The 26,879-nt window shown below is 35.4% G+C and overlaps 1 protein-coding gene across 1 annotated transcript in view; it reads left to right on the plus strand.

The window, feature by feature from the left end:
- The window catches only part of Sema3e (semaphorin 3E), a 230,035-nt gene that overhangs the window by 116,545 nt on the left and 86,611 nt on the right, over positions 1-26,879 (plus strand). The window contains exons 2-3 of the mRNA XM_028776074.1: positions 9,887-10,047; positions 26,486-26,545. Of these exons, the coding sequence (XP_028631907.1) occupies positions 9,887-10,047; positions 26,486-26,545 (221 nt within the window). The remainder of the gene's footprint in view (positions 1-9,886; positions 10,048-26,485; positions 26,546-26,879) is intronic.

Below are 26,879 nucleotides of genomic sequence, written 5' to 3' on the forward strand. Positions count from 1 at the left end.
GTGTGTGTGTGTGTGTGTGTGTGTGTGTGTGTGTGTGTGTGTGTGTGAAATCAAGCAGGAAACTTGCTGTGGCCAGCTTTCATAGAACTCAAAAGTGCTTTGTAAGCTGTTGGGGAGAAAAAAGGAAATCCAGAGTCTCAACCAGTGCTGGGACCTGCATGCTGTGTTATTTTTATTTTTCTGATAAACAAGATGTTCCAAAAGGTGCAATAATGGCATGACTGTTACAGAGTAAGTAGTTGCATTGTAACTAGATTTGAAGCCTGCTTCACATGAAGAAATATCATGCCAGATACTATAATCCAGGTCAGAAACTTGTAGCAGTTACGGGAATGGTAATTGGCTGAATGTAGCATCTGGTAAATGCCCCTTAAATGGGTCTTTTTTATACCTATAAACTGAGCATTCTATCAGCCTTGGTTAAAGAAGCTTCATTTTTGTAGTAGGTAGCAGTCAGCCTAGATATCCATAGTGCCACATTGTTGAGAATAAGAGATGGATGCTCAGCTCCAAATCAGACATGTATATTAATCCTGCAAAAACCAAGCCTTAGAAACATTTTGGAAGTGGTAGAGACAAGGATGTAAGGAGAAGAGTGTAGCAAAGCGCTTATGGGCATGGCGCAGCTATTGTAATCACTAATTCACAGCAGCTACGGTTAGCAGCATAAGATCTATAGAATATATATAGTCATCTGTTGGTGCATATCTACACTGATTACGTTTCACTATAGTAATACACACGGATGTGCAATGGTCTCTGTGGTAGAGTATGAATTTCTTTGGGTATGTGCCAAGGAGTGGTATGGTTGGTTTAGAATCATAGTTATATTTTTAATTTTTAAGAAACTCCAGATTTTCTTAAAGTCTCTATTAATTTAAACTATTACTAGCAATAAATTAGGGTTCTTTTCTACCCCAGTCACTCAACAGAGTTTGTTGTCCAATTTCTTCATGGTAGACGTTCTGATTGAGGTTATTTGGTATTTTGAAGTAATTAGTTTTCATGAGCAGGAGTATTGAACATCATTGAAAATGTCAATTGACCATTTATCTCTTCCACTTAAGCTTTCAAATACTGTCCACTCAATGTCCGCTGCTTCGTTTCCTTCCCTTCCCTCCATTTGCTCATTAAAGAACCATTGTCAAGCATTCCTTCATCCTCTATTGCTCCTTTCTGATGTATGTTATGCACATCCAAAAGCAATTAACGATTTTGAAGGAAGCCTGGTCATACCATTAGAGAACTCAGAGCACATTCTCCCCACGTTTATAGCAGCATACCCTAGGTACAAGGCCCTCAAGGAACACAGAAGGAGTGCCTCCCTGGAGGTAAGTAGAGAACACCACCAAGACATTCCCATAGAATTCCTGCATTTGGTCTTCAGTGTAATAAAATATAGTCATGATTAAATGTATAGGTGGCATTCATAAAAACAGTTTAAATAAATGATTGTTAGGGGGTATTAACTATATTGCTTGATTTTCTTCAGTTAAATGATTCAAACTCATGTATTTGTACATATGTTTAGGACATAGGTAGAGAGCGATTCTGTGTAAACATGTCTCCAATTTCTTCCTAATAACAGAACTCAGAGACCAGAAAGGCAGACTATTACATAAAATATTAAATACTTACCATGTATGTAAGATAAGAACTAAGGAATCTTAAATGACTATTTACTGTATACTCTTATGTACATTGCAATTATTTTATTGTGTTTGAAAGTAGCAATTAATTGAAAATTTTAGTTCACTGAAATGCCTTGTCATTACCTTTGACTTGTGACAAAGAACTTAAAATTCAATGAATGCTTGAAAGACTAATGTCCATTAGGAAAAGAGCAATTTACAAATTATGGCAATCCCATTGTTACATCTTTTAAAATGTTAATTGATAGCATTTTCGCTTTTTTCACAGTTTGGGATGCATATGTGTGGAGCAAGTACCCTGTCGATAAACTACATTCTCAACACATCAATTCCTTTTATTTTTTTAAAAATGTATTTTTTTCAGCATCATTACTTACTGTTAGTACTCAGCTGTCATGTCTGTCAAAATCATCAAAAGGTGATACAAAAAATTATTCCCATTTTACCTGTGAAGTTTTAATGGCTATTTCCTTATATTATTTTTGAAAATGATTTTGGTTGAGTAAACTTCTAGAAACACTAAATCAAGTCATTGATTTGGAAAATAATGGCATGTTTAATTACAGGACCAATTCTTTGTGAGCTGACAGTGGAACAAGAAGTGTGTATTTAAAAAGGAAGCAAACCTATTTAAACTTGTGAGTTAGATAATATGCATGCTGTCCTCCTGCCACTTATGTCTTACACATAGAAGTGCAGCACTTAAATACATTCTAACTGTAGAGAATGGTGCCTTAATATATCTATGTCAGTGAGTTTTAACACTGTGAGCCTTGCAGGTTAACAAGAAAGGCCCGGAGAGGAAATGACTAAATCCTCCGTGTAAATCTTCATTGACAGCTGATAATTAGCATGCAGCTTAGCTGTAATAATTAGTTCCCTCTTTAGAAAATTTCCGGATGAACTCGGAGTTGGTACATTTCGTTCTGTCTTGTTTCTTTGTCCTTCTCTCCCAAGTGATTCATGTTATTTTTAGGGAGAAAGAACTCAAGATGCCACTCTCCTTCTTGAGAGTCAGCACTGGACATTACTGATGCCATCTTTGTGGGGATTGACTGGGATTAGTGCCCCTTTGTCCCTTTCTTCCTGTAGATTTTGTTTCTTTCCTCCAGACAGCTTCAAACTAGTGGGGGATAAAGCATACAGCCACTGCTTGGTAAATATGTCAAGTCCATGGGATATCCGAGGCTAAGATCAGAGAGAAAAGTATTCAGGGAGGGAGCCCCTTCGTGCCAGTCTTTCGTCTGCCTTAGTATGCATCAAAACAGATTCTGAAACTCTGTAGTTAATTACAAAATTAACTCATTTTCTAAAAAATAAGATATATAAATCTGAATATGACACAAACTAATAAATAAAAGCCATGTGGAAATCCCTATATTGTCATGCAACTCGTTGAAAATCAAAGACAGGTATATAAAACTGATATTAATATGAATTCTTGTTGCTTTGACTATATCCAATTCAACATGTTAAAAAATTATAGGAGAGATACCATTCTAACTTGTATTCTCTATGAGGCTGTGACAAAAAAAAAATTTCAGTTACTGATATAATTCCATCATCAACTAGACTTTTTTAGATTTATTTATTTATTTATTTATTTATTTATTTATTTTATATATGGGTGCTTTGTCTGCATTTCCATGTACATATCAGAAGAAGGCATTAGGTTTCATTATAGATAGTTTTGAACTGCCATGTGGGTGCTGGTTTTTGAACCCAGGAGCCCTTAAAGAACAGCCAGTGCTCTTAACTCATGAGCCATCTTCCAGGCCCCCATTCCTTTAAAATAATTTGTTTATTTTTATTTTATATGCAGTGGTGTTTTGCCTGCATGCATGTCTGTGTGAAAGTGTTGGGTCTCTTGGAAATGGAGCTACAGACAGTTATGAGTCATCATATGGGTTCTAGGAATTTCACTCAGGTCCTCTGGAAGAGCAGTCAGTGCTCTTAACCACTGAGACATCTCTCCAGCCCTGACCAGACTTTCTTATAATAAATCGTAAAATATACATTTAATGCACCATTCATTGACTTGTTATTAATAAAGAACAAACATTTCATAAATCAAAAAATGTTTTACTTTTGGTATTAGCAACAGTGGAGAGACTGATTTGTCTGAGCTCACATTGATGGCTTAATTTGGAGTTTTAAAATCTATATTTAAAACTTTTTCTTTATATTATAATTATGAGCACATTTTTTTCTCCCTTCCCTTTTTCATCAAGCCTCAGTACATTCCTCCTGACTTTCTTTCAAATTTACTTTTTACTTTAATTGATGTTAAATACATACATTTGTGTGTCTATGTGCATATGCATATATTTCTAAAACTTGACAATCAACTCTTCTTGCTCAAATTGTGTACTAAACCCAACCAAATAACTTTAGCCATGCACTGACTTACTATAGTTTCCAATTCTTACACATAGAAAATAGAGGTTTTCTGAAGAACAGTCATGTTTATTTAATGGGGTAAAGATTAAAGATGACACATGACAACAATGAATGGGAATCAACTATTATCATCTTGATAGGCCATCTAGGATGAAGAAATTTCATCATAGAAATGGAATGTTTTGCCGGGCGGTGGTGGCGCACACCTTTAATCCCAGCAAATTGGGAGGCAGAGGCAGGTGGATTTCTGAGTTCGAGGCCAGCCTGGTCTACAGAGTGAGCTTCAGGACAGCCAGGACTACACAGAGAAACCCTGTCTCGAAAAACCAAAAAAAAAGGCGGTGGTGGCGCAAAAAAAAAAAAAAAAAAAGAAATGGAATGTCTTATGAGATCTCACTCTGATGTTAATTAGTTGGCTTACGTTCATTAAAGAAAATTTGAATATATGGAATTTTAGTCATATTTTCATTAGTTTTTTAATTTTTTAAATTCTATGAAAGTTGACACACTGATTTCTTAGTAAGATTCACTGTGTTTAATTATTTAAATGCTATTAATAGAACACAAGCAATAATGCTTTCATTAAAACAATATTTTCAACATTAGAAATATCATAGACATTTTTGCTTGTATAAAAACAATTTTATTTTGCTTTGTATACTGTCTTTACTTTCTAGTAATTGTTTTTTCTGCTCTTTACCAAACTTTAGACTTTAACTTATTGATTGATTTCATGTTTAGAATGCCCATTTTACAAGGCCAACATGTTTCTATTCTTAGAGAAAGCATGTGGATGAAGTAGATGGGTTGAACACAGGGATCATCCCGTGCTCTTTCTCTAGCAATGATGATGACTCTGAGAATCTGAGTTAGTATTAGAGAAAATAGCATAGATTAGTGAGAGAAAACTACAGTTTCCATTTTAGCAGAGGCTTGTTCTCGAACATTCAGTAAGATGATATTGAGTGACCCCATCCATTTAGTCAACTTAGTTTGTCCAGTAGAAATGCAGACTGTAAGCCGTCTGTCACTGAGTAGGTTTGCCTGTGGAATTGAAGTGTAGCCTTCATGGTGACTGCTCTAGTGTTGTTTAATTATAAGGACCACACTGTTCATCACATGACTTCCACTCTTAACTACAGATGAGTAATTGGAGCCAATTAGACTGATAAAGTCACCTGAACGATGCCAGCTATGAATGAATTGTAAACATTGATGACAAACATTTGTCTTGAGAAGTTGAATTGAGGAGTAAAGGAGCTATTGTCATACAGTGAAGAGTACCACTCAATTGGAGGCCAGTACCAGTATTTAGCCATGAGGAAATTAGCAAAGAAACCTCACAAACAGTTCCCTGGAGCATGCTGATTTAAAGAGAGAAAGAAAGAAAGAGAGAAAGAGAGAAAGAAGGAAGGAAAGAGGGAAGGAAGGAAGGAAGGAAGGAAGGAAGGAAGGAAGGAAGGGAAGGAAGGAAGAAAAAAAGAAAGAAGAAAAGAAAGAAGGAAAGGAAAGCAAGCAAGCAAGTAACAGTCCTAATTGGACCATTTCTTCAGATATCAATTACATGGATTTTGGTTCATTTTCTAGTCACCAAAAGATCAAGCTTTCTGTCCTAGGATTTGCATTACTTAATGTCTATTCTTCCAAAAGTTATGTTCCTGAATAGCATGGCAATCTGTAGTTGTATAGTTACTTTTGGCAGGGCTAAATTTTTACATTGAGGACTTTATTTATAGGAATAGTTGTGGAACATGACACTGTATTTATTTGTGGTATTGGAGGTCACTGGTATTTTTGAGCATTCCTCTTCAGATCACCTCAGGAGAAATTTCTATTAATATTTGACACTTCACAATGTTTCTATGCACATTATTTTACTCTGTTGTTGATTATATTGCCCTGACCTTTTCTTTGGAGATAGGGGAGTTTAAGGTCAATTTGGGGAGAGGATTTATTTTAACAATATGTCCAATACTAGTGGAATATTTAACAGTTACAGTAATTACTCTCATCTTGTAAATCGTTCATCTCTTTCCTTAACTCATCTAAAACATATATTTGTTAATTTAATTGAAAATGTTTATATATAAAATTTCAGATCAATAGGTGAATAAGTTAAATAAGTAAATAAAGTAGTGGATTTAATGGAGAATAAATACAAAATAAAATAGACACATCCTTTTCAAAGATCAGTTCGATAATGGAATGTCTCAGTCTCTTATTACAGACATGTCTAAAGCACAAATCTTTATTCGTAATCAATATTGTCAATTTTTGCTGGCTAAGTCAAAGAGGCTGATATATGACTACCTTTTAGGAAGGACAGCTAAATTGTACTAAACATATTAGAAGATTAATGATAAAAAAATCAGAGTTTTTCCCTATGAGAATGAGTGAGGAAATATAAACATTGCAAGGATGTTTTGCTTATTTTCCTGGTTCTGAGATGCTAGGTCTGTTGAGAAGCCTGAGCATTAGTGAACCACGGCTGGTGCTGTTCTATTGTATGTGATGATCACAGTCAGGAGCAGCTGAAACATCGCAGGCACTTAATCTCTCCCAAATGTAAAAAGGTTTAAAGAGAATGACGTATAACTCTTTGGTTTTTTTAAATATAAAAAAATCACTTAGCAATTATTATGTGATGTACATTAATAAAATAAAATCCCTCGACTTGTTTTTAAGATGTGTGGAGGACATTCAGCTTTATGTATCATAACTCTTTTGGGAGCAATTTCTTCTGAGGAAATATGAATGAGTCAGGGTAAATAATCTTCACATTTTTGTAACAATAATGAGGAAACACTTATCTCATCATATAATTGCTTACATATTAAAAATAAAACAAATAGTTTAAATATTTTTCTTTGAACAAGGTTTGGTTCCAGAAAAGAGGCTTTTTCAATTGAATATCACATCATATCAAATATAACTCACTATGGACAGGCACTAATTCAATGACAACTTGGTTTATTTTTTTATACTGTAATGTCACCTTCACTGTGGAATGCAATTGACCCAATCAATTAAAAATTGTAAGGGTAGAAGAGGATAAAAATATGAGGACTGCAACTCAGAGAGGTTTAAAGGCTATCCAAAGGCTGATCTTTAACTAAGATCAAACTCACAACTAAACTTTGTTTCTTCAGATTCTGTATGCCAGAATTTCAGTGTAATACACATGTTTGGTATACATTGATTATTATACTTTAATAGGTAATCTAAGTGTTATCTCCTTGTAATAGCATTTATCCTTTTGAGACGTTAAACTTGGGGTTGCCTAATTTTTTCATAAATAAAATAAAGTCAATGATAATTTAAACTATGACCGTGTGGTAGCTCATTGTGTGTGGGGAGGGAACAGTAAAGGTCTTTGAAAATCAGCATGTACGTAATTTACACAGGCTAATGCATACTCCACTTCTTTTCTATTGTTTTGCTTTGTCCAATCTCTATTTACAATAGCAGGGGTGCACTTTTGAATCTTTTGGGTGCTTTAGGGCATAGAGAAGCCAAAAGGGTCAGAGAAGAGGTTAATCTGTCAGAGTAAAAAGACAATTGGTGATATAACAAATGAATCTCTAATCATTTAGAATTATATTAATCTTACAGAAGTAAAAAGTTCATAACAAATAGAAGTTACTATCAATCTGCTCTTGGATATGGAAAGGTAATGAAGTAGTAATGACCTCATTCAAAATCAAACAGGAACCTACATAAATAGACTTAACCCATGAATTTGCTTCATAGGTTCTCATTCCAATTCCACATTTTTAATCAACAATCCTGGCTTTATCTAGTAAACTCTGATAACAGTTCAGGCAAGGGCCTGCATAGCAAAACATTTTATATATTCCATTTATTTTTCCAAGAAATTTAATTTCCTGAGCAACTCTATAGCCTAAAATGTTTAATAACTAATATGTAATCATTCTTTGTTTGGACTTATCCATTTTAGAGAAAATTTTATTATGCATAGAAAACAGTAAATATCAGCAAATTATCAGAATACCCGGATGGGGAAATTCACATGGAAAAGAGTCCTCTTAGTAGGACTCACATGAGATTATGAGCTCTCATTTACAACAACAAGCGCACAATGGCAGCCAAGGGCTCCTTTCTGTGTTACTCCCATGATATTACAAGGCATTTTCTAATTGGTGAAAGTCTAGTAAGGATAAGTTTAAAAAATAGTACCTGTGATGATTTCTCTTCTGGAATTCACAGGCCTCTACCAAATCTCCCTCTAATTCCAGTTTTCTTTACCAATAAAATAGCTGTTATTCCTTCAGGCCTACCCTCAAGATTTAGTCTAAGATTCTTCACTTAGGCCAAGTGGTTCAATATCTCATATGTGATGTCTATATGGAATTTTAAAATCTTGCAATATTGCTTAATCTAAACCAAAGATTTAAAGGTAACTCTACTCCACAGAATTTTGAGCAGAAAACTGAATAAGAAACACATTCTTTTTCATTCTATTGTTTTCATTTTGTTGATTTGAAACAAATCTCACTAAGCAGCCCAGGCAGGCCTTGAATTCTCAACCCCCTTGCCTCCTAGATTCTTAACGGAGAGGAAAAGCAATTTCATCGTTAGTGTTATATTTCATACTTGGATTTACTACTTATGAGTGTCCCAATAAGAATATGCATGTTCTATGAGCTGTTTGGTATTAAATTCTTCAAAATGAGTTTCTCTTTTCACTATTTCCCAAGGAGACTTCTGCCATTATGTACTCAGCCTGATTTTAGGAGCACTATTCCTTCGCATCACCAAAAGCTCTCATATGTACAATTTAGACGTCCTAAGTACTCAACTGGCATATTAAGTTAAAGGTCATCCCTCCAACAAACAAGTGTGTATAGGAGACTTTGCCAGATTCTGATTTCTTAAATTTAATATATGTATCCCAAATATATATTGTTTGTAATTCCTAACATAGGCAAGAATGCATAAAGATAGACTGACGCACAGTTGTGGAAAGCAGATACCCAATGGGCTTAAGGAGTAATCAGAATTGTGATTACAACTCAGTTCTTGCCAGCATTGTGCAGATTGATTGGGGTTTGATTTTCAATCTCAGTTTGAGATAGAAATATGACTTTTCAGAGTTGGTATCTTTTAGAATTAAGTAGATAGACTTGTGTGTATTTAGTGTAGCTGCTACATCTTGTAATGCAAAGAGAAGTTTTAAAATGTCCTTGTTCTATATAATTGTACAATTATATATAATTGCACCTCTTATTAATAGTTTTGCCTATATTTTAAAAGCATTCAATATTTACCTTGCAACTAAGTTTCATTTAGGTATTTAGATTAATAAATTAATAAGCATCTTAATGCTCACACATTAAAATATCATGTCATATGACTATATAGTTAGATACTCCCTTGTATCTGTAGGTATTGTTTCCAAAGATTCAACTATGGATGTAAACTTTTAAAAGTGTCAGAACATACTAGCCCTTTTCTCATTATTTTCCAGACAATAAGGTATAATAGAAATTCAGAAGGCATTTACTTTTCATTAGGTAGCTTAAGATTCTATAGATGACTTAAAGAATAAGGAAGATATAAATAGGTTATAAGTAAAAAACAGTCCCATTTTATAGAAAGGTCTTAGGGCATCATTACATTACAGTATTAGGTGACCTAGGACAAATATCCATGTGGATTCAGAGGGCTGACTCAATAATTTGTATTTTCTTTGAATAATTCAATACAAGGATTCATGTTTATGAAACAAACATGACAGCTGGGCTTTAGGGAAGGATTGTAGACAGCATTATGTGTTTTCATGTATTTAACTTAGACCTCTCTTTTCATTTCAGAACTTTTGGAACTCAACAGGACATCAATATTTCAAAGCACCTTTGGATTTCTTGATCTCCATACAATGCTTCTGGATGAGTATCAAGAACGGCTCTTCGTCGGAGGCAGAGACCTTGTCTATTCCCTGAACTTGGAACGAGTCAGTGATGGCTACAGAGAGGTATTGAAACACCAAGTGTTTAAAGCAGGGGGAGGGGGTGGTATAGGCGGGTGTTAGCTTACATTTTCCCCATCCTGTCTACCACTTTCAAGTTTCAAATGGTTATGTAATTAAAATAAAATATACACTAAATAGGAAACAAGTTGGGGAAAATTGATAAGGCATCATATATGAATTTTCTAGCCCACCAATGAGAATAAAATGTACAGAGAGGCACTGTCCTTGTGATTTGATCTTCTTGCATAGTGAGTGACTTTTCCACCACACCCACTATCTTGAGACCTGTGTTGCAGAATTCTAGATTAATAATAGTACCTCTAGACTGTATTGTTCTAATGTCTAAATATGAACCCACGATATCAGTATAACTATCTGTTGTAGTTGTTGGCAAGATTGTTAACTCAGATGGATGTGTTTTAAGTTTGCTGTTAAAGTTTAGATTGTTTTTTAAGTAAGTAGAATATTAGGTGGTGGCATACGCCTTTAATCCCAGCACTAAGGAGGCAGAGGCAGAGAGACACTGTGAGTTCAAGGTCATCCTGGTTTCTACAGTGAATTTCAGAACACCCAGGGCTACACAGAGAGAAAACTTGTCATGAAAAAAAACAAAACAGCGACAAAAAGATAAGAATGTTGGAATATGCTCCAAGGATATGTTAGAAATGGTTAACTGTGGAGAAGACAGCAGCTGATACAAAATAGAATTAGGTTACATTTTCAGAGTTGTATCAACTTTACATGAAACATGAAGAAATTTAAATCTTTTTGTTTTTGGCATTGGTATGTGTATGAAATAATCCACTTTATGCTTTATTTTTATGTTCATCAAAATTGGCCAAGTATGCGTATTTTCAAATTAAAAAAAAACGATGACAGAAAGCAGGGTCCCCTAGTCTTTGCCAAATCTTTATCCCTAGAGGAAATTATTTAAAATGGTTTGCCGTTTCTTTAGGTTCTTTTTTATTTTTGTGTAAGATGTGTGCACTAGGATCTGGGGCTAGAGCTTAGAGAGAGAGCATTTAAGTAGCACTCTTAACATCCTGGGGTCAACCACAGCCTTCCTCATTCCCTGTGGAAATGAAAGCCAGCATTTGTGTATTGTTGTCCATTGATAGAGTTGGTGTTTGAATTTATGTTCTATCTGTTATCTTTCGAGGAGAAGAACACTGGCCTTCTTCCTTTTCTCTAGAGACATTCAACCATCTTTGTATCACCGGTTGCTGCACCCACCGACAATATACAAAGACTGAAATTTTTGGTTAAGTAATAATTGTATGTTAGAATGATTAGAACTACAAAGATAGTTCATAACATCTTCCCTTCCATACATCCTTCTTTCTTTCCTTTTTCTCTTTCCCTCTCTTCCCGCAACATCCCTGTTTGTTGGGAAAAGAAAAATTGTGTTTAATATCATGCTTTAGTTTTTGTTTCTCTCTGATGTTTTGACACACCCCTAAGAGGATTTAGTTCACAATAGTCTAAGAGATTGACTTCTTTCATATAATACAAATCCTATGCCATTGGAACACTCACTGGGCCTCTCACCAATGTAGACATTCAGTTGTTTGGAATCACATCTTTCTGGCTTTAGTCTTATATTTTTCTGAATCATATCCTCTTTGACCATTCTGAGAAAAAATTCAAAGTCAACTTTGATTATTTATATAATCCCTATAATTGCATACATTATATATTTATATAATGCATATAATGAAGATACATTTTATTTATATATTGTCTTCATTAAAGTTTACAGTTACTGCCCGAATTCAAACACCAAATATATCAATGCAGAAGAGTACATAGGAGCTGGATTTTGTACTTGTAGGAAAAGAAAGAGGGTGTTATTGAATTAAGAACTTTATACAATACACACACACACACACACACACACACACACATATATATATATTTCTAAACATGTAAATACAGTCTACTTAGTTCATATTCAGCTACAGTTGTATATATTACTTCATAGCTGACCACTTGGCTCACCAATGGTATCCATTTGACTTCAAATAAGCACATTGACTTCTCTCTTCTCTAAATGCTTTTGGACCTGGATCCCGGTACATCCAGATGACCTTCCATCTAAGTTCTCTAGATTAGTCAGTCTTAAATCTTATTGGATTGTCACTGTCACATCTTAATCTCTCTCTTTCCAGGTAACTTTCAGTAATGATATGCCTATTTACTCAGATTTTCTGAGATGGAATATATAATGTAGAGGCAAAAAATAAATTAAATCTCATAATAATAAGTCTGTCAACATCCAAGCAATGATTGATGAGTAACACAAGAGGCTGTACCTCCCACTGCTGAACAATTTGCTACTGATAGGTTCAGAGAGAGTGGGACTCATTGCCAGCACTTGGGTACCCGCTGGGATCCCATCAACCTCCAGTGGAATTCAGTGCATGTAGATGGCACTTGTTAAATTAAGTAGTCACAAGACCAAATTGAAAGTCATGAATATTGGAAAGGAGGCAATAGAGATGAGAAGACAGGTCTTGAGACAGGAGAGAGATAAGAAAGGATAGAGGGAAGGAAGTAATCAGAATTTATCTTATGCATGCATGAAATTGTGAAAAAAAAAAACAAAATTAATATCATATGAAGCCAGATCAATCTCTATTACAGTAGCTAGTTTGTTGATTGAGGGGGTGGCACAGCAGGTATAAGCTTGTGGGATAAACTTGACAACAAGAGTCCAGTCTCTGGGAGACTTAGGAGAGAACCGACTCCAATAGATCTTCTCTGATTCCATATGCATTATAAGACATGTCCACTCCCCATCACAAGATAAAAAATACTTTTTCAAAACAAAAAAATGTAATTTCTAGTTTAGATGTTCCATTCTAGTCTTGTAGAATGTGAGTCGTACTTGCATTACAGACATGCTGCTTACAATGTAATCTTTGGACTGAATTAGGGCATCTCATAGGAAGGCCCTGGATGTTACAATCGGCATCTAAGGACACAATCTCCTAGTGATTTTCCTCAGCTGTTGTCTTCCTCAGCAGTCACTACCCTGATGTGATTTCCTTTCCGAGTAGGGAAAATTGGATCTCCTTCTTATTTCTCTTTCATTGTTTTGGCCTAATTGTACCCTCAGGCCTTCAATGCCAGAAGATGAGATTTTAATAGAGGAAATGACCCGTAAAAATAATATAAGAGTAGGGGACCTGGAGCATCCTGGGGTTTTATGAACTGATTCTCAGGGAGGCAATAGTGTAGCATGAGGCCGCTGAGCTTCAGGGCATATCTAGCAAAGGTGCCAATGAAAGGATTTTATAACACTATTAAATTGAATGCCTTTTCTGCACTGAAGGAAACATCTTGATTTTGTGGTGCTTAAAGCTTACATGTTCTTTAGATCCTATTTAATGTACTTATTTCAAACAAAAATGTCAACCTCTCAGATGCCCCTCTCAGGTCCACTGCAGTGACAGATCCGAAGGAGTTGCACGGGGGTTCATGCCTACATGACTCTAAGATAACTTCTCCCATGCACACTTCTTATCCTGTACTTGTCTTGCCTGTTTCACTCAAATGATAGTAATACAACTCCCAGTGATCCAGTAAGCCCTGTTCCATTTTTTATGCCTACAGGAATATCACAGTGAAGCAATCACAGACCATCAGTTTAAAAGGAATGCGCTTACCATAAGTTGAGTTCTTCAGTGATCTCAGTTCTGAAAATCTAAGTGGTCTTCTGACCACTGACTTAAACTCTCCCACTGACTTTCTGATTGGATGTCAACAGTTATATTTTCAATGCTTTCTGATTTACTTTTTCTATCCTTGGTTTGTCAACATTAGGATTATGCCTTCTGATCTCTTGAACCATTTCTATAAGGAAGGATTGTTTTTTCTGTGTGTTTTAGGATATTGAAATGCATCCACAGAATTGGTATTTAGATACCAAAAGCATGTGTCATGATTTGGATGAGAAATATCCTTTATAAGTTCAGGCATTGGGTCACTCTGTCCTCAGTTAATGGAGCAATCTGTGACAGCTTAAAAGGGGGAGCTTTCCTGAGGAAATATGTCATTTGGGGCAGACTTTGAGAATATGTACCCTAACCTTGCTTTCAGTTCTCTGCCTCTGCCTCTCTCTCTGTATCTTTCTGTCTCTCTCTATCTCTCTGTCTCCCTCTCTGTCTGTCTGTCTATGTGTTTCTGTCTCTCTGTCTCTGTCTCTGTTTCTAGTGCTCTCTCTCTATCTCTGTGTGTGTGTGCATGTGTGCATGTGTGCATGTGCCTATCTCTTTGTCACTGTCTCTCTGTTTCTCCTAGTCTCTCTGCTTCTTGCTTGCAGTAAACTGTGGTCTCTCAGCTTCCTGCTCTAGAGATCATATTTGCCTGCTGGCATGACTCATCACCATGATGGATTCTTATCCTTCTGAAACCATAAAACCAAATTACTTTTTCCTTCTATAAGCTGCTTCTGATCATTGTGTTTTATCACAAAAGAAAATTACCTCTAATAGTGTTCAAAAAATCCCCAATGACTTGATACTATAAGAAATGTCCCCAACCATTGTTAAAGTATTGCCCTAAGTCAGTCATCTAATAGGCCCTCTCATTAACATTGCTGCCACCACCCAAACCAACACATAGCTGAGTTGTAGATCTACCTGTTAAACAAAATCTAGTCTTCTTTTCTTTAGATCAAGCACTTTGGAAAATATACCTTAGAGCAATGGTTCTCAACCTTCCTCATGCTGTGTCATGTTGTTCCTCATGTTGTAGTGACCTCCAACCACAAAACTATTTTCATTTCTACTTCATAACTGTATTTTTGCTACTGTTATTAATTGTAATATAAATATATGATATGCAGGCATCTAGTAAGCAACCTCATGAATGGTTCATTCAACCCAAAATGTTGAGAACCACTGCCTTAGATTATATAATAACCACTAATCCCCTCAATCTTGTTACGTAGGTAACTATATTTATCTTCTCTCTACATCTCTGTCCATCCTCTGCCAAGAGAGTAGGTACTTTTCCTTGTTTTTAGTTTTCAGAATTATTTTATCATGTACTCTCTATACATAGCTTCTATTAGTATAGGTAATTTTAGCTGTGAAAAAATGACATGCAACAATATATTGTAATTTCCTAGGCTGTTTCTTGCTTTTGCTTAGTTAGTGTCATTTTGTAGATTTAATCTTATTCATCATTCTTGTTAGTTCCTTGACAGTTAGAGATCGAATGGCAACCAGGGAGCCTAGCTCTAATTTTAAAGTTCAAATATTGACTTGGTATATGTAACACTGGGTGAATCCCTTCACTTCCTTTGACCTTTCTTGCACACTTATAAAAAGCAATGTTAGTCCCCTTTGAGTATAAGTATACAAAATTTGTTGATTTTGATAAAAGACCATGTGAGGTTTTTAGGTATAATATAAATAGTAGTGATTATTTATTTTGAGACTATGAAATATTTTCCACTATATAAATATAACATACTCTTCATTTCCAGGTCAAATGATATTGGGTAGGTTCTAGTTTTTTACTTTAATAATGGGGCTAAGAGAATTCTAGAATGTATTTCCTGCTACACAGATACAGAAAAGTATCTAAAGAATGCATGCAGAAGTAGAATCACTAAGAGTGATGCAGGTAACTTTGACAAATCTTCTCCCACAGTGCACATGGTGCCAGTTCACTGCAAATACACCTATATATTCCCACTGGTCTCCATGACCCACATCTTCTTTAACACATTTCTTGATTCATGTATCTCTGCATGAGTATATTACTATCTTTGGAACTGCAAATCCCGTTTTAGTTATTTTAACTGATTTGATTATAATTTTAACAACATTAGTATGGATGATATACAGTATAAAACTTAGAACTAGTAGTAAAAAATAAAATATATCATGTTATAATATCAAATATGGTAAGTAGTACAAGAAAAATAAAACATCTTGAAGTGTGGAAGAGTATAGAGGGTGCTTTGGAGACCAGCATGGCCAAAAAGATATTTTCTAAAGAAGAAAACTCGATAACACACTGTATTTTAAGGCTCAGTAACCAGCTGTGACTTGTAGCTACTGAACTAGACTGAAGGGTGGGAGAATGAAGTCATGGTTGATTTGAAAAAAACAAATCATTGAGACAATTAAGGATCAGGAACTGACTGGCTTGTGTGATAGATGGTAAGTCATGTTTGTGAAGAGAAAGACAGGAATGTAAAAAAAAAGAGAATTTCCCATTTAGAAGAAGGAGCACCAAGGGATGGTTTGAGATGACTACAAGAGTGTAGGTGTGGAATGAGCATGATTCTGCAAACTTCTGAGTAGAAGTTCATTTTCACTACTATATTACAACATTTTAATGGGAGAAACTTCGAAAATTTAGACAATATTTAGACCAGAAGAGCTAAAGAAAATCAGTAGGAACGTCTTAACCAGAATAAGAAAGTCACCATCCCTAGAGATAGCTGGAAGGAAGCCAATGGTCTCAAGGGGTGAATTGGTTTTAATTAGAGGAAGGGAAAGAGGAAAAATGGTGAAGTTAGGAGGAATGTTGTTAATGGTATTCCAGAGGATTTAACAAAAGGATTTAAGGCATTTAGAAGGGTGAGGTCAAATTAGGGGCCGTACAGAGCCCTATGGGATGTCACTCTAAGTATTGATTATTGACCCAGGGTAAGGGTCAGTTGCCCATCGTGACCATAGTCATCAGTCAACAGGTTGTGACATGATGGATTAGCCTTGATGATCTCTCAGGAAAGATGAGTAACTGCTAATTTTCCTTTGGATCATTGAAATCATCAAGCATCTTAGTTCTCTGTCGGCAATCAAGCAACCATTTCCGTGAGACCTCTTCCTTCTCCTCCCCTGTTGTCCGTATCGGATCCCTCCGCTAACATAAGGTGACACTTACTTTGTATGTGATAGGAACTTTCCAATGCTCATCTTATTTCTTTTTTTTTCTTTTTTTACAATTGATTATGTTTCATCCTTATTTATATTTTTATATCCCCCCTTCTCTGTAAAAATCAAAGAAATGTACTTTTGTGTGGGAATTCTTAATGTTTTGGGGTCCTGTTACTATCTGTCATATGTTGAATGTACAATAATACTTACAGGTATAAAATAAACATAGGATTAGAAAGGAAAATGTTAAGATAAGATTATTGAGATATACAGAATTCTAAGATTTCTGAGCAAAATTAGAGTGAATATTCCAGATTAAAAGGTAGATCATAGAAAACTGAAACTCTTAATCTCAGCTTGTTCACACCAACACATAGCTAATCAGACCACCTCTGTTTATTCTTCCTTTCATGATTACATATTTCCCCTAAATCACCAAACTTTGTTCTATTATTATTATTATTATTATTGTTATTATTTGCAGTAGGTTCCATGGTCTTTTCTTATCTTTCTGTGTAATTTTGATTCCCACATTGAATTAAGATTGACTATGTACTGGTCAATCTACATGACAAAATGGCTCCTCCATGAAGGTCCTGAATCAGGTTCATCTATTAAGATGTAGGTAAGTCAAATAACATAGTGTGGTGATTTAATGAGAATAGCCTCCATGGGCTCCTATGTTTGAGCACTTGATTTTAAGCTAGTGGAACAAAAGAGTTAGGAGTTCTGGCTTCATAGGAGGAAGATTAATACTCTCCCTCTGTCTTATGCTGTTTGCTGTTTAAGATGTTTGAGATGTTTAAGATGCTCCATCTCCATCTCTGCTAGCCTGCTGCTACATTCCTTGTTCACAACATTGTGATAGACTCTTATTTTTCTGAAACCGTAAGCCCCAAACTCTTACTTCTATATGTTGCCTTGGTTATGATATCAACCCTAAAATTCATCATCAGTCTTCTCTTACAAATCGTACTGTATTTATTGTCAAAACCACTTACAAAAATGTATTTTCTAAATTTCTTTACATTAATTTTATCTGCCTTTTATGACTGCCACTTTACTCAATTCTTATATGTGCAGTTCTTACCCCTCCCAAATACTGTAGTACTTATGCCAGTAAATTCAGTGTTAACTTCATATTTGTAAACATGTAATGATTTTGTAAAAAAGTCCATGCCTTCACCCCACCCCTGAAATGAATTGAGGAATACATGTTATTCCTTAAATCAACCCAGGTAACTGTAATGTATATCTAGACCTCATATCTATTTACTGAGAAATAGTAGCCAAATTATGTAGTTCTAAATATTTAAAATATATTTTAAACAGAAATATATGGACACATAAGACTGAGTTTTTCCATTCTTACGCAAGAACCTACCACTTAGTAGGCATACTGAGTTACGTAGTTTTTAGGAGTTGCAATTGTTTAAAAATTTAACTTTATGCATTATATTTCTCTAAGCATGTAATAATATTTTAATCTTTAAATCTCATGCTGCTCTGTCTTTGTCATACTCATGAATCACATCTAACTTTAACTGAAAAAGAAAATTGAGTCCTTATGCTAAACCTTTCTTTTCATTCAAAGACTTTCAATTTATAATTCCAGTAACCCTCCACTGCTAACATTTGTACATCATTCTCCCTAAAAGTCTCTAAAATACCCCCAAATGATGTCAGAATTTTTAGATTTCAACTCTGTTCTCATCATCTCATCACTGACATTTTAAGAAAAATTCAAAAGGCAGGGAACCTCCCACTGCTTAAAGAAAAAAAAAAGTAAAACCTTCGATTCTAAGAGAAGGTTTGACTGAAATAGAGAAATGCATGTTCTGGGTGGAATGTATTGCAGCATCATAAGATTTCTGATCCAGATGTGACAATATAAAGATACAAACATTCACAGAAGAGAGAACTGAAAAGAGAGAAAACTTTTCCTTTGTTTACAGAGCAGCGCCCTTCCCTGGCCTTCTAGGTAGATGTTGTCTATGATGATGCTCAATTCACAGCTTCTGTACTAAGATTGGTCTCCATTCGCAGAAATTCAGGGTTCCTCAAAGCAGAAAAGGTAGTGATAGTTTATGTCATGTTACATTTTCTAACCAGCAGATTCATACTTAGCAGCAATGCATTTTGTTTTACATTAATATTGAATATTTTGTAGTCATTGAATCTCAGGATTGTTTGTTAAATATTTTAAGGATTAAATGTGAAGTTCATAGAAAACCTTTAATATCTTAGACTATATAATAGCACACCCACAGATTCTATAACTGGATTTCCTGGAGTCCCATCTTAAGCCTACCACTTATTACATTATTGATGTAAGCCTTCTTATTCCTTATCCACAATTTTCAATCACAGACAAAGCATAGTACCATTTTCTTATCTCTTTTGAGAGGTTTAAATGAGTTAGTACAGGTCTAATACAGTGTCTCAAACATAGTAAACACTCTGTAAGTACTTGCCATCAGTATGATTTTAAGGCATCTGATTTGAATGTGTCACCACTTCTAAGTAGGATATAGGAAACAGAGCAGAGATTAGAGAGATACACATGAGAGCAGGACCCAAAGGGAGTAGAAGATGGGAGTGAAGCTGCAAATGACTCACTAAGACAACTGACTGCTCTGCTGCTGGGACTCAGCCTCACACTCAAGGTCGGTGTGACCGGAGCTTTCTGAACACCAGCAAAGCATGATTCGAATCCGAGTTCACTTGTGTGTATGTTACAGCAGCATGTTGCATAAATGAGAGAAAGAAGAGACCAGAGACATGAAGCTAGTAAGTATTAGCTAGACCAGGAAACCAGGCATGGCTGTTTCAGAAGCCTGTCCCCTTCCCAGTACGCTGCTGCACGTCTAGATCTCTATAATTACCACCCTTGTCTCCTCTGTTGTGTGCATCGGGACTCCTGGCTGTATCTTTTGTAATTATGTAGCTCCCTTTGGTTGTTCTTTGCCTTGCTGAGCTGCCATTTAGCTTAGCAGTGTTTAAAAAGTGATGGAGTAGTTTGTTGGTGATGACAGTGTTAAGAACTAACCAGGAACTTCACTACTTTCCATTACTTATACAGAGCAGAGCTCACAGCCCCAGGAGGCTCCAGCATGCAACCCCAGGTAGCAGATGGAATGTCTGTGTTCTGTCCTTACCTCCTGTGGTAGTCCCTTCCAGGAAGACAATTATTGTTACTTCCTACGAAACAAACTTACCCTCTGGATAACATCAGTTTTAGGTTAAAGCGTAAAATTTTGTTTTTTGTTCCTTTGAAATATCATAAATGGATATTTGCTTCATATAAACTATATTTTATTAAGTCACAATTTAACCAATATTTCTTTGGTTAAGAAAACGTTGGAAAGGTATTTTGCTCTCTAAATTTCTAAATCTCATCTTGTTTTACGGATTTTGAGCTAAAATTGCATTATGTAATTTGGATATCTGTACTTATGACTGTCCTTAGAGAATTCTATTTTAAAAAAACTATACACAATTTTCTCATTTGTTCAAGGTTAAAAATAATCATGTAGTTTAAATTTAGTTTTTGATAGAGTGGAAGGAAAGCATTAAAATGTAATTTGCATATGAAATTTTCAAGGGTAATTCACGTTAATGATAGCAATTGAGAAAGTTTTGTACATAAAGGAGGGCATTTATCAGGTCATTGATGTTTGTGTAATGGGCAAGTTCTGTTTGAGTCCAAATACTTTGGAAAATAAGCCTTTCAAGTATTGATTTTATCTAGAGCCCCAAAGATCATAATCATGACTTATAAACAACTTGGATAATGACAGTCATTACAATTAAGTGCAAAGGCAAGAGCCCTAGGAGTGATAATGTGTGTGGGGTTAAGGACTACCATTTATAAGCCATTAGAATTAGCTTAATGTGCTATATTCGAACATTTTTCTTTTAATGATATTTATGACATATATAATTTAAGTTTATAGTAATGATTCCTTTTTTTATACATAGATACAAATATATAGACAGTGAAATCAAATGGTAAAGCATTTATCATTAAAATATTGGAAATCTGAATAATATAGCATTACATGAAATTACAGTAGTATCATAGTTGCATGCTTATAGTCTATGGATAGGATGTATGATGGCAGAATCATTTTACTTACTTTTAAGTATAGCAGACATTTTAAAAGAGTTAAATGATCCTATTCTTGTTAATTTGCTTTTGCTCCACTAAATCTGAGTGTGTTACAACAGTGAGCTGTTAAATCCTTAATCCCAGTATAATTATGAAACCCAATGGGGAGCCCCGAAAAATGACTTAGTAATTTAATTTATATTTCGTCTTATTTTCTTCTTCTGAGATGTGCAAGAGCAGCAAATGGCTGTTAACGTGCAGGGGTGACTGATTTATATATCAGAAGTATTGTGATAAAAATCATGTATATTTAACCTTTTACTTTTTGTACTTTTTTTAGTACAGAAAATTTGGCAACATTGCGGCCTGTTGTTTAACTGCCTTTAAAAAGGTTTTGTGTAGAACAAATAACTTAGTTTTATGAGATTTTTTGGATGCTAAACTGTGGAGCAGAACCAAAAGACATCCGGACTGCCAAAGCAAATGAAGGAACGATTTTCCTTACTAGCTTGGCAGAGCATTTACACACGATGACTTTAAAAATATAACTTTCTATTTTCATTGAAGACACTTTGTCTTATTTTGTCATCTAGTTAACCTTTGTATAGACTTGAGAATGTTAAACTATTAAAACATGCAAACAAAATCCCTCCAAAATAAACCCCAGAACAGCAAAACTTTAAAAAAAAAATTCCCATGCATGAACTTTACTGTAGAGTTTATAAGCCAGTCTCTTTTCCTTCTCTTTTTATTTAGAATGATTTCATCATTTTTCCCTTTGTGATCCTATTGTGATTTTACCAGTTGTGATCCTTCAAATCTTTGGATGCTAGGGTCACTGTGACTATACTACAACATCCCTCCCCTTGATAAACCTGGAAATTTTTACTTTTCAGTTGACTTTTGTTAAGACATTTTCATGTCTGTGAACTGTATCTCTCAGAGTTCACAGTGAGATCTTTTTAGCTGGATTGTCTTTACAAAAATGTGATAAAGGTGCCAATCATGAGACACTGAGTAAATAGACCATCTAAACCATCGTTCCAACTGACATTCACAGGATTTGTTCTTTGGATTGTAGTAAGAGAGCTAAAATGAAGTATATAAATCATTGTAGTATTTGCACAAACAAAAATATCAGAGGGATCAAAGTAAGAGAAATATTGTCTGATGAAAAGATATCTGGAAAGGTTTTAGTTGAGAATCGCTCTGCAAAACATGCTTGCAAGATTGGATTTATCATCTTTAGAATAAGTGTCCTTAGTAGATTTGCTCTAGGACCAATGCTTGTTCTGAAAGTTTTAAAAACAGTATTTATTGTCATGACTACTATATAATAAATTCACTTTTGTTTGGTTCAAACTACTAAGGTGTAACGTCCGTTTCTTTTGTAACGGCTGGTTCTGCTACTTTGTAAAGGCCGGCTGGTTCTGTTGTTCTGGTCTGCAGGTTAGGGTCTAGCAAGAGAGAGAGTGGGGACAGAGGAAGGGCGAAAAAGGGGTGAGAGATGCAAAAGATAGATACAAGACAGAGTCTGGCCGAGTCTCTTCAAGTCTCTTCTTTATTCTCCTCTCTTTTTCTATATTCTCCTCACTCCTTCTATTCTCCTATATTCTCCTCACTCCTTCCACACATAGAAAGGAAAATCCTGTGTATTTATACCCTTCACCACATGACTTGCCTTCGTGGACAAGCTCAACTGAAGGCACTACGTCATGTGCCTTGTAGCCATGGATACCAGGAGCACCTTGCAGCTGGGGGCACTAAACAGTGTAACAAGATGTTTATCAGAGTGTGCTCAGCTGTTGCGGGCTGTTGAAAACAAGTCTCTTGTCAGGGTATATGGCTCGAGATGGCTGTAAAGATGATAGCCGCTTTCAGCTAGGAGTCGGCTCCCAACACTAAGGGCCTAAGGTTTTACATCATATTCGAGGTAAGTCACCCTGTACAGTTTCATACACTTCGTCATAAAGCATTTTCCTCCTGGGGCAAGAGACAAAGGACACTTATTAGTCAGAAATAGCAGGGAACAGGATCTCCAGGTTAAGTTTCACAAGCAGCAATGCCTAGAAGCCGCAGTAGACACCACTCAACAGCGAATGCTTTACATCTCAGGAATCAAAAGCTCAGAAAGTCTGTCTTTAGATAGAGCAGCAGGCTGTCAGCAAAATTGTCTAAATTTTAGCCAGAGAGACATCTTCCTTTTCCTGACCAATGAACAAATTTCCCTTTTTCCATACATAAAATTTTGTCTGTGTCTTTGCTACCGATTTGGAAAGATAGACTAGAATAGAAATCATGAGAAGATAAGTAGAAATGTTACGGAGATTTGCCATCAAAACAGTGAGTTTGGAAAAAATCATTATGAAGATGTAAGTGAATACATAGGATATGTTCTCAGGATACGTTTAAAGAAATGATCATTTTATACTGAAGATAAGGTGCATAAGAAAGGATGACAACGTTGTGAAGACTCCTGTATCTCTTAGGTATGTTAAGGTTAGAAGGCATTATTCTGAATTATTGATGATACTTATTCTAATTTGTCCATATTAATAAACCTAGTCCTAAAATGGCAAACATATCAAAATGAGTTTTTACCTTAAGATATACATATGTGCATATGCTTATCTGTATATGAAGTCTTTTATGCATAATTTAACACATCAATTTGAATAAATTCTGAATCCACAGTAATGTCATAATTATCAACTTGGTAGGATAGGTTTTATTAATCATTGAAGAATATGTCTTAGGGCAATTTTGAAAGAATATAAATAAATACTAGATTGGATAAAGATCATAAATGCTGTAGATTCACTTCTAGGATCCATCCCACCAACACTTTTATATTGTTTCTTGATTCATTGCATGTAACCCACTGATGCAGAAACACGGAGCAACAATTATAAGATTTTATGTATATGCTTTATGTTATTTTTTCTTTGTTTGTTTGTTTTTGTTTTTAAAGGTAATTTTCTTCTGGATTACGTTGTCCTTTGTATTGTCTTTGTATATACTACCACCAACAACTACAATAAAGAAACTAATAGGCTTTCATGTAAGGTTCAAATGATGCACTTTGAAAGGTACAAAATATTCTGATATAAGTAATTGTCTGCAAGAAACTCTTGAGAAGTCAAGGACCAGCCAAAATTCAAAGCAGAGTGCTCACTCAGATGATAATAAACTTAGTCACACATGAAAAATGCCGTAGCCATCATTTTGTAAATTCTCAGTATGACTCCTGCTTCAACCCTGGATCAGGCTGTATCCTATGTGACTGACATGATGAGCCCCCCACTCACTTCTGGATAAGAATCACTTTTTGTGGTATATGAGCTTTTAAAAGAATACTTAAATTGTAAACATAGGTGGGATTAAAAATATAAGCATCAGATCTCAAAACCAAACTGCTTAGCAGGATGATTGATGAAAGCCAGCCAGCAATATTTCAATGGGTACCAGCCCCACTGAAACATAACTACAAAGAGTCTTGGCCCTGGCTTTGCTACACAAGATATATCCTGTACAGCCTGCTTTTTATCTTATTTTTATTTTTTGAGTCATCAGAAAACTTGATATTTAAACAGGACTTCTCATTTTTGATGTTGACCAACTATTAAATGAAAGGAAATGTCTAACATTCAGCTTGATAATCAAAATGCTTTTGCAGACAAATTCAGCTCAAAACACAGACAGGAACCATGAGAAATCTAAAGAAGACATAAGAGGCACAAAAATACTTTCTTACTCACATAGACTTTGCTAAAATAAATATGAGGCTGAGATACGATTACATAAATTAGAAGTATGAACACAATAGCAATATTAAGTACTTCATATGAACATATGCAAGCATAAAAAATGTATCCAGTGACAAGTTAGAACAGTGGGCTCCTGCATGGTAAGTCAGATGGCCAGAAAAGGAAGAAAGAATGAGTAACTAAAACTCAGGGGAGGGATGACTTTCAGGCACTTGGTGATAATGGGCAATGGCTTAGACAGTGTAACAAACTGAAACCTCTGTGCACATGTTTATAATGCAAAAGGAAAAATAAATTATAGTTATCAATGCAGTATGTGGCCCCTTGTAAACTGATTCTGTAGTTCATGCTGGGGGGGGGGAAGAGAGGAAGAGAGGAGGAGTAGGAGGGGGAGGAGCAGGGGGAGGGGGAGGAGGAGGAAGAGGAAGAAGCTGGGGGAAAGATAATGATAAGGAAAACCATTTATTTTAATAATAATATGATAGAAATTATGAAAAAACTAGTTTTTTTTGTTTGTTTATTTGTTTCCTTTTGTTTGTTTTGGGCTCAGCAAAGTGCTGGTTAGTGTGGACAAAGAAGAGGATCTTTTTGGTTGGTTTGCTTTGCTTTGTTTTGTTTTATATTCTCCTCTTTAAGAAAGAAACCAACAAACTTGAGATATCATGACAACTTCAAATCCATTTGGAAGCCAGAAGAGTTAAACAGTTTTATTTTGTAAGGCAGTACAAGGGGTTCTATAGGTATAGCTGTCCACAAACTCTCTCTCTAGCTACACAAAGCTGTGGTGTGTCTGTGACTTGTTATGATGCAGTGATGCATTTAAGAGTCATCCATCCTTTCATGCTTGCCTGTAGCACAAACATTCTGTGCTTGGTGGTAAAAATACAAAAGGGACTCAGGAAACCCAAGGGCATGCTGGTATTGGCATCACAAGTAGTCTGGTTCACCAATACAATTGATGGCAGAGGTTTCAGCAGGTGAAATATGGAGACGAGTGGGTTCTCTACCAGTGGTTCTCAACCTTCCTAAGGATGTGAGTAATACAGTTCCTCATGTTGTGCTTACCCACAACAATAAAGTTATTTTGTTTCTACTTCATAGTTAAGTTATTGCTACTGTTATGAATCATAATGTAAATATCTGATATTTGACCTCTGAAGGGGTCACAATCCACAGGTTGAGGACTGCAGTTCCAGCGAGACTTGCTCTGGTGGTCCAAGAAGTGAAATGAACTGCCAGAAAGATTAAGGATTGCTAAACAGATTTAGCTTGAAGTGAAGGCTCATCGCTAAGTTTCTTCATCACCCAAACAATTATCTGAAAAGAATAAGGTTTCATTTGTCTTTTCAGAAAGTCAAACAAAATGTCAATACATTGAATTGTAGAAGAAAATGAAATGTTTTCTTTTTGTTTGTTTGGTTTTTTTTTTGTTTTTTGTTTTTGTTTTTGTTTTTTTTTTTGAGACAAGTTTTCTCTGTGTAGCCCTGGCTGTCCTGGAAATCACTCTGTAGTCCAGGCTGGCCTCGAACTCAGAAATCCACCTGCCTCTGCCTCCCAAGTGCTAAGATTAAAGGCGTGCGCCACCACCGCCTGGCATGAAATGGTTTTAATGATGTTTACTTCTAAATATAGTTGCCCTAATGATCCCTTATCTTTACTTTCAGATATACTGGCCTAGCACAGCAGTAAAAGTAGAAGAATGCATAATGAAAGGAAAAGATGCAGTAAGTACTGTTCACTGTACACTAAATGCATCAGAGTCTATTCTTGCTTGCCTAGAAAGAACTGAATCACTAAAGCTTTACTTTCTTTTCAAAGACATATATACAATTGTGTTCATAGATACAAATATACAGTAAATACATTGTTCTATAAGGCTAATATCAATGTAGAGTTGAAAGAACACAGGGTGCCATCCTTACTGGAACACAAATTTTTTAAAATTCATTTGTCATATATTGCTTACATGTATGTCTGTACATATACATAGTGCCCTGTAAGGCCCAAAGAGATCATGGGATTTCTAGAATTCTTAACAGCTGAGCTATCTCTCTAACC

Source organism: Grammomys surdaster, unplaced genomic scaffold (assembly GCF_004785775.1).
Source record: "Grammomys surdaster isolate TR1022 unplaced genomic scaffold, NIH_TR_1.0 264, whole genome shotgun sequence".
In the NCBI taxonomy this organism is placed as follows: Eukaryota; Metazoa; Chordata; class Mammalia; order Rodentia; family Muridae; genus Grammomys; species Grammomys surdaster.